Source organism: Triturus cristatus, chromosome 3_1, assembly GCF_964204655.1.
Source record: "Triturus cristatus chromosome 3_1, aTriCri1.1, whole genome shotgun sequence".
In the NCBI taxonomy this organism is placed as follows: domain Eukaryota; kingdom Metazoa; phylum Chordata; class Amphibia; order Caudata; family Salamandridae; genus Triturus; species Triturus cristatus.
The window spans coordinates 895,602,945-895,617,813 of record NC_140583.1 but is presented as its reverse complement, the minus strand read 5'-3'; the positions used below and the strand labels follow the sequence as shown (position 1 = coordinate 895,617,813).

Genomic DNA, 14,869 nt, shown 5'->3' with positions numbered 1-14,869 from the left:
GGCCCCCCTTGCCCTTCTTGGGAACCAGAAAGTAGTGGGAATAACAACCACGACCTACTTCTGGACTCGGAACGCGCTCGACGGCCTCTTTGGCCAAGAGGGCCGAAACTTCCTCTCGCAGAAGATTCAAATGATCCTCCGAGATACGGTGGTGCTGCGGTGGCATGGCTGGAGGGGTCGTCTCGAAGGGGAGGGAGTAGCCCCTTCGGACGATTTGCAGCACCCACCTGTCCGAAGTGATGGTACGCCAGTGGAGCAGGTGATGGCGAACTCTGCCGCCCACTGGCGAGGAATGGGCCGGAAAGCTCGGACTAGGAAGGCTTGGAGGCAGATGCTGCCGGGGTGGATGTGGGCTGACCGAGTCGGCCTCCAGAACCGCCTCGGCGGAAACCACGTCCGCAACCGCGCGCAGGTTGGGTCTGCGGCTGGTGGCTAGGCGGACGTGAGGAGGCGCCCCTTCCTTGGCCACGAAAGGGGCGAAAAGCGGAAGGTTGCGACCGCGGGCCGAGAGGCCCAAGGACTTGGCCGTAGCCCGGGAGTCCTTAAAGCGATTCAGCGCACTGTCCGCTTTCTCACCAAAAAGGCGAGTGCCATCAAAGGGCATGTCCATGAGAGTGCTCTGGACATCCCCCGAAAAGGACGTGGACCGCAGCCAGGCGTGACGTTGAAGCGCCACCGTGGTAGAAATCGCCCTACCCAGCGAGTCCGTCGTGTCAAGCCCACATCGGATTGCATGTCGTGCTGCATCCCTCCCATCGGCCAGAGCCTGGGAAAGTCGTGTCCGGGCCTCCTCCGGGCACAGGGGCAGCACGTCCTCCACCGTATCCCACAGAGAGTGGGAATAACGGTCCAAAAGACAGGCGATGTTTAAAGACCGCTGACCCAAACTAAGGGAGGAGAACAGCTTTTTGCCAAACTGTTTCAGTCTCTTGGAATCCCGGTCCGGCGGAGCGGTCGGGAAGGAGGATTGGGAGGTAGAAGCCTGGATAACCAGGCTCTCGGGGGTGGGGTGTTGGGACAGAAAACTGGGGTTGCCCGGAGCAGGGCGGTGGCGCCTGGCAACGTTCCTGTCCACAGGAGGAACTGTGGAGGGCTTGGACCAGGTGCCCTGCAGAACGTCAATGAGGGCCTCATTGAATTGCAGCAGAGGCTCAGTGGAGCTTGCTGCAGACTGAAGCACCTCAGTGAGGACATTAGTCCTCACAGCCACGGCAGGCAGCTCGAACCCAAGTGCTGCGGCCGCCTTGCGCAGCACCACAGAGAAAGCAGCACCCTCCTCCGAAGCCACAGTCGGAGGAGAGATGAATCCAGTGTCTGGTGAGGTATCCAGACCACTGGCCTCCCCCAGTTCATCTGCCCAGTCCTGTGACAGCTGAGCCTGAACGGCCATAGGGTCCTCGGACCCCTCCCAGTCGCCCCCGTCATCCGATTCCTGGTAAACAGGAGGAAGGATCGGAGCCGGATGGTAGACATAATGTGTCTCTAACGACGCCGCCCCGGCGCCAGATCCGGAGCGTGGCTGAACTGGGGATCGACGCCGAGCGGAGTCGGCGTCGGAGGTGGTACCGGTGTCGACGCCGGCGGAGGAAGCGTGACGAGGTCGACCGGTGTCGACGGGGACTCAGGGACGAGTCCCTCGGGGACCTGCGGCGTTGGGGCCGGAGCCGTCGACGGCACCGGGGCCGGAGCCGCCGGCGTGCAAGGTCACCCAGTCGGGTCCGCGGGGCCCGAAGGCGCGCCAGCGGGCGTCGACGGCAGAGCCAGGTTCCTCATGGCCGAGAGGAAGGCACGGACTTCCGCCGGCGTCGCGTCAGTCCCAGGGACCGGCGGGTATGGGGACGTGCGCGGCGCCTGCGGCTCCGCTGGAGCCGCGGGGGTGGAACCACCCTGACCCTCGGCCGAGTCGCGCGAGGGGAGTCCGAGGAGCGGTGTCGCCTCTTGGACTTCTTGGAGTGCTTCGACTTACCCGAAGACTTGGAGCCAGACGAGCGATGATGACGTCGGCTGCGGCTCCGCGACCGATCCTTGGACCTCCTCCTGGACCGGGATCGAGTGGGGCGCGGAGCCGAGTGGCGAATCTCGAGAAGCTTACGGGACCGCTCCCGTCTAGCCTTCGAGGTCAGGGCCTTGCAGTCCGAACACGACTCCGTGTCGTGGTCGAGGCCCAAACAGTAAAGGCACCGGCGGTGATGATCCGTAACCGACATCAAGCGGTTACAGTCAGTACAGGCCTTGAAACCAGGCATCCTACCGGCACCAGAGTCGAGACAAGATCAAAAAGGGTCAAAAACTTAGTCAAAAAAGACTAAAAGGGGTAGCTCTCCCGGATCTGCGCTTATTGGCGCGGAAAAAAGAAGAACTGATGTCAGCGCGCGAGGGCGGCGTCTAAGTACTCCGACGACGTCATTCCGGCGCACGATGCCAACGACGGACGAGGAGCCGCAGACGACGCCTAGCGACGCGCAAGGGGTATTGCTGACGAAAAATCTTCCGGATCCAGTCTGACGCCTGGGGATATTCTAAGGTGAAGAATCTAACTAACGTGTTTCTTTCAGATACACTTTCAACCTCTAAACCGGAGTGGCTTGCTTTTTCCTGCTAGGATTGCAGGGATCATCGTTTGTGTGTGTGTGTATATATATATATATATATTTCTTTTTTAACAGGTGTCAGCACAGGTGTGCAAATCACCACATTAGAATTACTTCCAGGCTATAAATGTAACCTCCATCGATGTAACTTTCTGTTGAGCTCAAAGTATACTTGGTGTCCACACAGGTGTGCGAATCCCCGTACTTGAATTAATGTAGTAATTACATAATGGCTTCAAAGTAACATGCCCTGTTTTATATGCGCAAAACAGATGGTATCCATATTGGTGTGCGAATCACCGTATTCAAATAGTTAAGACAACTTCAAGATTAACTGGTATCCGCATTGGTGTGCTAATCACTGTGCTGAATTTGTTTAACTGCTCCAAAATGACCTCCGTAAAGCATCGGGCCAGTTTTTAAGGATGATATGCCTTGTTTTTTCATGCCTGACTGCCCGTTCGACAAGTTGGGCTGTTAACAATGGCCCCCAAACATGCGCAATTTCTGCAGCGTGAGTCATGCGGCGCGAGATTGCGCATATGTACTCAGCTGCTTTTCTTTACTCTTCTTTACTTTTCCCAATATTTTCCGATTCACTCATGATTTGACTTGGGCCCGAAATCAGATCCCCAATGTATCCATCAGCTCCTTTCTGCTCTGCAGCCCTCCGGACTACCAGCCAGCACTTATCGCTACTCTCTGATCTGCCGAAGTCTTAGCTCCACGGACTCCAGCAGTGCTTCAGGCTTTCCTCTTCGATCCTGATCGTCTCCAGTATTATATTCTTCTTATACATATGAATTCGCCATCCAGTGATGGTTTAAACATGAGTTTATTTCCATATGTATATCTAGAAGTTGCTAAATCGAAAAGCTGGGGCCAACTGATGATGACTGGAATCTGGAACACAGTACACACAACCAGATTCCATCCAACCTCAATGGCCAGGATACAACACCCAGCAGAACAGATCCAACTAGGTTTGCCCTGGACCCTGCTGGAGGCTTCTGGGAGACTGAATGATACCCCCAAGTAGTGCAGTAGTGCAAAAAGGTCCTGAACCCTTGACTGGTGTTAGAGTGTACTCTTCTCCCTCCAAAATTGCAAGACTGGACTTAATTTAAAGCTTTTTTCAAAAAGAACATGAGGCTATTGGCGGCAAGCAACAGCTGCAGATGTTGAATCAGCAGAGGGATTCAACTAGCTGGTTTACCCAGCTGAAAAAAGTTTGACTTCCAGAAAGGTTTCTTAGTCTGAATGTAGAGAGTTTTCACTGAGGTCAATATTGAAGGGCAGCCGATCACTGACGAGACCTTCCTCAGCATAGGATTTGTCCACTCAGAACTTTCCCTCCATTGACTCCAAGAGCCTTGAACTTTGCACCAGGCTCTGACAGAATTCCTGCACTCCAGCAGACTGGGCCAAACCACGTTCCTGTATCTGAGCTGTGCTCCATCGCTGTCAAACTTACTTTTGACTTTGGTTGGGGCTAGCACAACCTAATACCCACAGTTGGCGCTTTGTGCTTTCTGGTGTTTGAAGAATTGTGTTGTTTTGGTATCTATTTGATGACTACAATTTGCTCTATGTTTATACATTTGAGTAGGATTTTTATTTATTAAGTTGTTCATGCAATCCACTTCATTTAATAATCCACATTCTCATATGCACAAAGAATGAATCACATTTTTCCTATGATTTGTGGGTTACTGTAGGAGGTTTATACTGAGAAAAAGCAGCATCCTTATGTTAAAAGAAATATCCCACACAAATTGCTTTGAGGTCAAGAACAGGACCGTGGCTCTCGTATCTGAACCAGTTCTACACTGTCCTGATTTTTTCCTCCCAGTTATCCTCAAACCATATGAATTTTATCCTATCGCATAAAAGAAGATGATGACAGCTACAGGAGCATCTAAGTTAATGTTGATGTTACTAACAATCTTTAAAGCATAATTTGATATTTGGATCTATCCCGGAAGGTTCCCCTGCAGGTTCAAGCTGAGATTTAAAGTGGCATGGCAAGCAGAATATTTGGTAGAATCAAACTGACAGAGAACGAAGTGCACATAAGCACACCTGAATTCCCACTGTCTGTAAAGTGCTGGGAAATTACTAGCAAATCTACTGCTTAAACATGTACAAACTGTTAAGAGCTGCTACTTGTCCTCTTATCAGTTTTTGCATTTTAATTATTGTGTCCTCACATAAAGCACGCTATTGTTCCCTGGGGTCTGACTTATGCTATCGGTATAAGAACAACAACAAAATACATTTGTTTATACGATCATGGGTCTTTGCATCTAAAAACAAATACAAAAATGTTTTAAAAATCCATTGATCTTGGCAAAGAAACACCCTACTGCCATTTTCATTCCACCCACAGCAAATAACTTAAAAGTCAGCTAGAGAACTAAAGGTCACTTCATATTTAGGTTGTTCATTGTTTAGAATTTAAATGAACAGGGGAAGCAGAAGTTAAGCATCCATGATTTTTGCTTCATAGGTTGTAAAGACTTCTCAAATACATTATTTGGATGAACACCAAACAAAGGATGCTTAATCATGATTACGAAGTCCTGGGAATTTCACTGTTCAATAAATGACAGCGCGCAGTAAGCTATTTGAGTCAATTCAGACACAACCTGCAGTGCTTTCTAGATCCAAATATAAAAGGAAGCCCTGACGCTAATGTCTGCCTTCACGATAGTAACAGGGTTATTATTTGGGAGCAACATCTCATGAATGTGGTTGTAAAGCACTCTGAATCTTCAGCGACACCCAGGCGTAACGGTTTTTGGTTTCACTTCCTACAATAAAAATATATTGACAACACATGTCCCGGGTAAAGATCGTTTGAAAGAATCCGGACATTCACTTATCATTAACCTACCAACAGCACTCCTGTTCAATTCAATTCAAAAGAGCTTTACTCGGTTTGTACTACAACCATAAAAGCAAAGACAGAATTTAAAACACACGTATAAAACATTCATTGCATGGAAAAATCCAATAAATTGTAAGCACTAACATTTCCTAGCAGCAATTGGTTTATAAATAAAATACCCGTAGCATAAAACATTCCAATTGGTTATCAGATATGTTAAATTTCCTAAGAGCAGTTTGTTTACAAATAAAATATCTGGAGCATAAAACATTCCATTTAATTATCAAACATGATTGATTTCCTAGCAGCGATTGATTTTAGAATAAAAGGAGCAACGTAAAAACATAATCCAGGTCCATTAAGGGTAACCGATAAGTTCATAGCAGCATTGATAGTTCTCACATCAAGTTTTAAGAATGTAGGTTTCAGATAAAATCGTCTTAAACAAGAATAAAACTTACAAAACAGCAAAAAATGGCATGTGCTTTATTTGGATAACCCATCACAGAGGCATAAGGTCGACTGACACATTTTCGTAGTGGGGAAGGCAACTAAGTGGTGTACTATGCCTAGTCTCAAACGGGTCAGAACAAAGCGATGTGATGGCCTGGTCACTACGGTCAAGTATTCTTGAAAAACTCTTCTGGCCTCCAGCTGTTGGTAAAATATGAAAGTGGATAGCTTCCCAGTCATTCACCTGTGAACCTCATTTTGATGGGCTAAAAAGTTATTTTTGATCTCTTGTTTAGAAATATTTGTCACACAGCTTGGGTTGCCCTGGATTGAAAGATTGAATAATTAGCTACACCAGTCCCGAATATATTTAAGCCATGGGATGCTGTAGCTTTTATCCAGGAGTAGACAGTCTTTAATGATGGTTTGTGTAAATTTGGTCTCCTCTTTAGCCCAAATAGATCTCCATAATAATAATGGCCGCAAGGTAATGAGATCTGATAGATAATTGATGCCTACTTCACAGTGTGCAATTTCGGTAGATGCTAATGAGGGTAGGCACAATACGCATTTTAGGGAAGAGTTTTCTTCAAGCTGGAGTGTCTGTTTATGATTATGGCCCCAAACCCCTGCGCCGTAAAGGGCTATGGTGACAAATCTGGCCTTGTATATGTCAACCATATCCTTGATTCGATGGTTACCCAATTTGGCTGCAAATCTAAAGATTCCATGGGCACTCTTGGCCATCTTGGAGCGTACATTGGCAAATTCATTCAGCAATTTCCCATTTCCTGAATAAGTTGCACCCAGATAGCAGAAGGTATTGACCAATGCACAGGTGAATTCTCTATGTAAAACGATTTACATTTCTTTGGTTTCTGACCACAGGCCATTACAAAAGCGTTGGTCTTGTTAATTAACAGTTTCCTATTCTTAATAAAACTCCTGTTGAAAAGTTAGAAATCCAAGCTAAAAACGTGTCAATTATACTTGGATAATGTACAATTCTGTATGCCTGTCATTATTGCACTAAGGTCTATTCAATAAAACTAATAAACATTATTTCAACTGACCAACTAGACTTGGGTAATTTACAATTCTACCTTCAGTCTTGGTATTTCTGAATATAATGGTGGTGTAAACAAGAAATTTCCCTATCTATATTCTAGTAGGATGCGATTATGCACTTATTTAGATTTTATTAATGAACTTTTATTTTTCAGTTTTATCATAAACAATATAGCTGCACTGAACGACAAAGCATGTATACAACCAGACACCAATGGGTCAGGGAAGTATACAACTCTCCCAACAGGTCCCAAGTAACTTTTTGTGAGTCTCCTGACACTTGGCCTCCAACACGGACATAAACGGGCGTATGCACTGATTTACATTGAATTAAATACATTCTGTTGACATTTGTATAGGCAGTGGAGTAGTTGAAGATGCCATTATTTTATTTATTGGAATCCCATTAATGAACTGCTGATGTGAGAATGTCTCATAATGTGATACAAAAGATGAGCATTTGGGTTACACACATGTTAAGCAAGACGGATTAGTCTCAAAATGGATGCAGACAAATAAAACATGAAATTGTACTATACCTCTTTATTGATATATCAGATTAATAGCCAACATGTATGTTTTGTTTTTGAAGTATGCAGCTGCATTAAACCTTTCAATGCACTTTACGAATATAACTATTAATATATTTTAAATCACCATAGGGTTTATTTATCACCTGTATTTCAAATGCTGCCCAACCACCATCAATTCAAACAATAATGAAAGTACGCATTGTGTTGTGTGGATAGATACAAACCCGTTTTGAACACAGCCAGAAGGCTCATTTACACAATCCTGAATTAATTTATGCGGTGCCAATTGGGATTACCTTTCGGCAGCAAGCAATAACATTATAACTAATAAATCCTCCGTCGTTTATTTTGATGAGTTAAACTCACCCTTTTCAGACTGGCAGCCGCCTCTCCAGAGCGAATGGCATGCAGCAGGCTCTGGCGGATCTGTTCTGGGTCAGGGTTTGGAAATGACAAAGCGCTCTTTTTCTCCAGGGCATGAGGAGGATTTTGTACGTTATTGTTTTTTTCAGTATTTGTTAAGTTCATTTTCTACAAAGGGAAATGCAAAACACTTTATCTAGGATGTTAAAGACGGCCAAGCCATTAATTGAACATTAGTGTTGGTAAAGGTTAATGGTAGCGCACATGCAGGTTTTGGAAATTTCATGTGAATCAGCAAGCACAAACAAACAGACGCAAACACATTACAAGCAAAATAGTATTGCTAAACCAGAAGAAATTAGTTTAAAAAAGTCAGAAAAGCATTCCTGTTTCACAATAAAGCGTATTACAATTACTGAGGAGGGTAAGACTTATTTGTATTCATACTGTAATCTTTCAGCGAATATTCCAGGATGTTTTGCCTGTTGACCCAGCTTTGTAAAACTCGGCAAGCATAAAGAAAGTCCTTCTTTCACCTTGAATTGAGTGGTGCTTTGAAAAAGTATTCTGTAGCCTCAGAAATATAAATACTATTACAGAGATTATGAACTACCTGTTGAAAATATAGAACATGTTGTAATTTAGGCATATATCTCAATTTCATGATTCCGAAGAACGGGTTAGGCAACAGGAAACAACAAACACGCTTAATCTTTAGCAGAACTCTACCCATCAAATATTATACTCTAATAGACACTTAAAATATCAAGTAGCAAAATAATAACTACAGTATCACACATCTGTTAACACTATTTGGATATTAGAAAATCAACCTCTAGACATGTTATAAACAAGCATTGGCATAGTCAATAGGTCTCGCCTTGCGGACCTTATAAGTGTTTAGCCATGCAACAGTTGATGTTGTTGCACCAAGGATATTGTGCTGCATAACTAAATACTTATAAGGTCCCAAAAGCGAGAGACATATTGGCTATGCCAATGCTTCTCAACTTTTTAATGTCTAACTATGTAGACCAACAAACCTGCATGAGTTGGCCTAAATTTATATTTATGGCCTGAAACACAAACCAGTGATTCAAAACCATTTAGTATCTAGAAACTAATTTTGCTCCATGTTTCAAAATAAGTTGCGTTTACTGTAACTTAATATAAAACTCAAAGATACACAATTATTTTTTATTTATGAAAGCAACACGAACCTTCTCACAAATACTGGTGTTGGCGTAAACTAGGCATGCTAGTGAAGCAAAGCAAACTAATATCAAAGCAATCATGCCACCAGTTCCCAGCTGGGTTAACCACACATCAGTTTTATTTCACTCGAAATACTTCAGGAATATTTGTAAAATGTGATGTGTATCTGACAAAGCAAATTTTTCATTTGCAGCATACATCGAGATGTTAAACGTCTCGAATGAGGAAACGGAAATTAGCAAGGCTGCTCAAATTGGGAACATTGTACAAAAAGTGCTTAGGTACAATCAACAGATGTTTGATGTGGCCTTCTGAAAAATCCCATTGGTCCACTGTATTGCACCACGTGTTAATTGAGAAGGGAGATTAAACACCCACAACCCAGGTTAAGAGTTGCAGCTTACTGACAACGCAGCACGTTTATATAGACAGTAAGCACATATGATAAACTGAGCTAAGTGAGCAAACCAGGTCAAAGCCAGTCACACTTCCCTTCAGTGACGTAGGCACACTTCTTTGGATCAGTGCTAAGACGCCACCACTGAGTGAAAAATCCACATCACAAACTACCAGTGGATTAAAGCTGTCTGCATTGATTCGGGCCACCAGAGGAGCATCAAGGTAGGCCGCAGCAGGGAAACGAGGTGATTAAACATGCATAAGCAAGACACCGAGAAATGTAGCATTAATTTTTAAGAAGCTAGGGTTCTCGGAAAAGAAATTGAGGTTGTGATAGCAGCTCCACTTCCGCCACTATACGACAGTAGCAGGATCATTATTAGCAAAGTAAGCATTACAGAACATTGCACTTTGAGAGATGCCATGGCAAGAGGGTTCTGACGTCTTTTGATGCCAACAGCATTTTGACTGAACGTAGAAGACTTCTACCAGGCTCAATCCTTTTCCCTAGAAAGGCACATTTGGGGTAGAGTGCCCGGGATTAGCACAGATAGTAAATTACTTATTCATGATGTATTAAAAAGTAGCAACTCTATCAGGAGATGATTCATTCAACTAAAGGGGAAAGCAAAGTTCATCTCGGGGCGGGACCCCTGCAAGTTTTGTATTAATCAAGGTTTGCTAGAGGCCGATTGTGGGGTCACGGTAGGTCTACTTTCGCCTCAGGAGAAGAGCTTTCACTAAAACAGACCAAGACGATCGCACACTCACGGACAGAGCCTTGAGGCAGCAGAGAAGTGGGGGTCGTCCCTCTAGGGATGAGAGAATGGGGAGTGTGCACAAGGGCAGCTGATGCAGATCTGGAAGGAAAGCCACTGCTGTCATTTCTGTGTGGGGGGGAGGGGGAGGTGAGCGGAGAAGACTGACATGTGTGACAAAGGAGACGCGGTTTGTTTACAAACCACAAGCGGGCAGCTAAAATGCCCAAATTCAAGGTCACGGAACTTCACACGTCTCGCACCACAATAACGCGTCCTCCATATCAGTCACCCTGAGTAGCATCACTTGCTCAAGGGCCTCATGCTCACCTGTACTTAATTTCCTTTGAGATGTGTAAACATCCAGTCTGGAGGTGGACACGACTCCCATAGAAAACAAGCGCGTTCCTCGCGCTAAAAGGAGGCAGCAGGAGGAGGGGCGAGAGGAGGGGGCAAGTGCTGAAGCGTTTCACTTGCGAGAGCGAGCAGCACCAGGAGCGATAATTGCTACCATATGGCGCCGCGCACTCCCGCAAGTGAATCGCCACACGTGTACGCATTGCCATTGAAGGCAATGGAACGCGTGCACGTTTTTGGCTGAAAAGCCAAAGCGATTGCTAAAGGTCTTTTTGCCTATGCAGCGCATGTGCGCTGCATAGGCGAGACCTGATTTGTCTTTGCGTCTTTATTTTCAATTTAGCATAAATGATTTATAATACAATGAAGTACAATATCAAACATTAAAGATGTTGATAGAGGGAAAATCCCGGAGCATGCAGGTCCTAGGGGAACCATTTGGTTTGGAAAGAAGGAAGGCGGCCAAGACCAGCACTTGGGGTCCACTGGAAGGAATGTGATTCATATTTATGCAGAGGCACGTGAAATACCTTCTGGAAACCCAACAGATCCTTTTTCGCCAGCACCCTTTTAGGTTTTCTTTTTGGAGGATTAGAGCACCATGGGTGACATTCGTATCCCTCACTCGTTCTTATTAGCTGCGAGCACAGCTAGTTACTGGGAAATGTAGAGAGGCTGGGTAGATATTAATGCATTCTCTATGAGTGTGAAAGAAACCCCTAAAAAAAAAAACCACTGCAATTTCGTTTCATAGAAAGAAAATGTACTTTTCAGTTTCATCACTGAAACCCTCTCCAGGCCTGCCATGTACCACGCAACAGGTGTGACACTTAACGCATTTCGGTGTGGTGTTCCGCATCACCGCACTGAAATGCATTGTCACACATTTTAATGCTGTACCAGCCAGCTAGCGCGCACAGCGGCGCCTGTGAAACCTGTGCGTCGGCTCTCTGCAGCTCCCTGAGGACTTGCCAGCATGAGCAGGCTAAGTAAACAGTTAATGATCTTGTCTGCTGGCTGAGACAAGTGTTACAATGTTACAATCTATCTAAGCCCTGCTCTGCAATTAAATTTCCGCCTGCGGCGCCGCGCGGGCTATCAAGTGAAAGTCTCGTCATCGTGTGCTCAATACCAAGACCCGGGGTGGGGCCTGCCCGCAGTGGTTGCGCACTACTGGCTGTTGCGCCGCGGGAAGATGTGACCTTATGTCCTGAAACAGGAAGGAAGTGAGGTCGGTCAGGATTAAGCGGCAGGGGGTTCAACTGTGGAGCTGTGCTTTGCTGTGTCCGCGCATATTATAACCCGGCATTGGACCGGACGACAGCAGACACTGACTCTCTCAGCAATCATGTCCGCGCATGAGAGAGGCCTCGGTCGCTGCGGGGACTCGTGAGAGCTGCAGTGCTATTCTGTGGGGCCGCCGTGACCGGGTGCGGCTGCTCACCGAGGCCGCCTGGACCGAACTCGCCGTCGCGCTCAGAGAGTATAGTGCCTGCCAGGAGGACTGTGAGACTACAGAAGTTGAACAAGTAAATAAGAACTAGGCCAGGTAGCCTGCCTGTCATTGACTTTAGTAGTAGTACTAGTGTTGTTGTCGTCACACAGAAACTGAGTGACTGAGTCTCACACAGTGTGCTGCTCCGTGAATAACCGCGGTGTAGATGGTTGATGCAGCAGACCCAGCCCGCATCGTTCATTTAGCCCCTAGTAGCGGGGCACACGCCAATACTAGTTAATATAATGTTTGCCGGCTCAGGCTGCGGCATCGCCGGGCATCCGCATCGGACTGCGGAGCCTGTGTGCTGTGCTGCACAGCAAGAACTGCAAGATCTGATCCTTTAATTTATTTCAGACAGTAATCTGCAGGCAGGGCTGCTCTGTCTCATCAACTTTCTGAGGTTTATCTTGGGCACCGTCATTGAAAGCACTAGCCGTGACTCACTCTGTTTCTAATTAACTTACTTCAGCTTATGGACCATTATAATTCAATGAGTCAGTGACTGAGTCTGTAGCTAAATCAGTCTGATAATAATCTTATCTAACTAATTAAATGTTTGAGTTGAGAGTGATGTCACATTACCATATAATTTACACACTGTGCTTAATTTATAATATTATGGTGCAAGTAATCATGTAAATACTGAGAGGGTTTATCTTCAGTGACACGGGTGGTGGTGTTTTGCCAGGGCTCTCTGCTCTCTCATCCTGTTCCCCACAAGGAGGGAGTGGGGGGTCGTCACGACTTGCGTCAGATCCCTCAGTCTTCTCATCATGTTCTCTCCAGATTTTGCAGGCAGAAGCTGGCCGGGGGGCGGGCCCTGCTACTGGCTGGCAATATGTTGTGTACTAGTCAGTGTTGTTTTTCTGCCGGCCTGCCAACACACTGACTGGCACCTGTTTTAACTTGAGGGTCCTCTGTTCACACATCCTGTTGGGGCTGGGACGGTCTGAGAGACCACATGAGAGACGCCCTGGGGTCCAGTTGCTAAGCAATAGCCGCATGATTTACAAGGGAGGAGGAGGCCCCACCAGCACAACACAGATGGCCAGCCCAGGTTTGTGGTTCAGCCTGCCCAGCCTCTCACACATCCTATTTGGGCTGGTGGGTCGACTCCCACCACGTGAGAGAGAGAGTCCCTTAAGTATTGATGCATGCTCCAACTGCAGCATCCTTAGGAAGGAGGAGCCAGAGGCCGGGGCTTCATTGTCGCCCCCAGCAACAGATATCCAGCCTGCCAGGTACAATGTTTTCCTGCCTCATGTGCCCCAGCCTGGGTCGGGCCCCCCTCCTCAGAATTGTTGCTGTCGCCAGGGCAACAGAACTTCCTCAGCCCATGTCTAACTAATTGGGCAGATGTTGTGCTTGATCTAGATATTATGTACATATGGACTTTAAAAGTATATTATTTATTTTATGCAAATGACAATCTGTTGCATCGGGCAAGTATTTTTGTATTTAACTGTGCATGTATCTGCATATGTACACAGTACTTTAAAAAAAAGTACTACTACTGAAAGACTTGTTTAATATCATGGCTAAGCACTTGTTTACAGTACAATCAGGTTACAGGAGGGAGCACTAGGGTTAGCGCCGTTCCATATCTGGTGCTCTGCAGCAGATTGAAGAACTTCTCGGAGTTTCTTGTTGCTCAAATGGCTGTATTTTCTGATATTGAGAAGTTTTCCTCGTCTTCATTGCATTATTTTTGCTTGCAAGAAAGTGTCACTAATAGTAGTTGAAATGTCACTCATAATTTCACAGAAATTCTGAAAATGTCACATGTAGCAATCTGAAGCCTTGGCAGATATGCCTCTCTAAAGCCTCCAAGATGTTTAAAACGTCCCCTTCATATGGGCACCTTCAAATTAGGGCTAGACATTTCATACAACAGAACTGGGTTAATATCAAGAGACACTGTTCAATCTGTATTTAGGGGACTCCTGATTTGTTAATTTAAGTGTCAGGAGTTCCAGCATAAACTCTGGATTTTCAGTCGTTTCCTGTTCTTTTGTTGCCAGCTTTAGACAGAGGGCCACCTTTTAATAACTTCTGGAAAGTTATTACACACCACAAATTTCTAACTTTGATATTTTATTTGACCTTCCACCAACCATATGCTAGTGACCTCTTACATAGTATATTCACAGTGGTAGCTATCACAGAGGTTTCAAAAGTAATTCATATCTGCAGAATCACATTCATCAAAGATTGTATAATAAAACCGAGACTGATACATATAAGCTCAAAGACAGAAATTAAAGACTAAATACAGACACAACTATGTACAGTTTGGAGGGGTCATAAGGTATGAAAGGAGTTTTAGAATCAGGAATGGAATTAACTTCTTCAAGAACATTTTCCCATATATACACTGATGGCCCACCTTTCAAACCCTCAATTGATGAACCGCATGGAGCAGGGATGAAGCAGAGAAGTACTAGACATCTTGCATCGATCTAGACCTTAAGGTCACCCAGAATACTATCAGTTGAAGTGGTCATTGCTATAGAAGGACAGTTCATCAAGTGCCGAATAAACAGTGAACAAAGGCAAAGAGGAACGATAAACATAGAAACCAATAATCCATAACAGGCAATGCCTTAATTTTAAATGGAAAACTAGGTTTCAGTGTAATATGGATTTTAATACAGTGGTGAAAAATGAGTAAAGACCCTCCACACAACAAATTTGTGTGTTTAATATGACCAATCCCAAAGGGGGATTGTAATTGTAGTTGCATT

The 14,869-nt window shown here is 45.3% G+C and overlaps 1 protein-coding gene across 4 annotated transcripts in view; it reads right to left on the bottom strand.

Annotated features, from left to right (window-relative positions):
- COBLL1 (cordon-bleu WH2 repeat protein like 1) overlaps positions 1 to 14,869 on the bottom strand; it is a 702,447-nt gene that overhangs the window by 35,708 nt on the left and 651,870 nt on the right. For 3 of the 4 annotated variants that reach the window (XM_085645409.1, XM_085645411.1, XM_085645412.1), the window contains one exon: positions 7,902 to 8,066. The exons of the other annotated variant lie outside the window; for it this stretch is intronic. In XM_085645409.1, the coding sequence (XP_085501535.1) occupies positions 7,902 to 8,066 (165 nt within the window). The remainder of the gene's footprint in view (positions 1 to 7,901; positions 8,067 to 14,869) is intronic. 4 annotated transcript variants of the gene reach the window in all.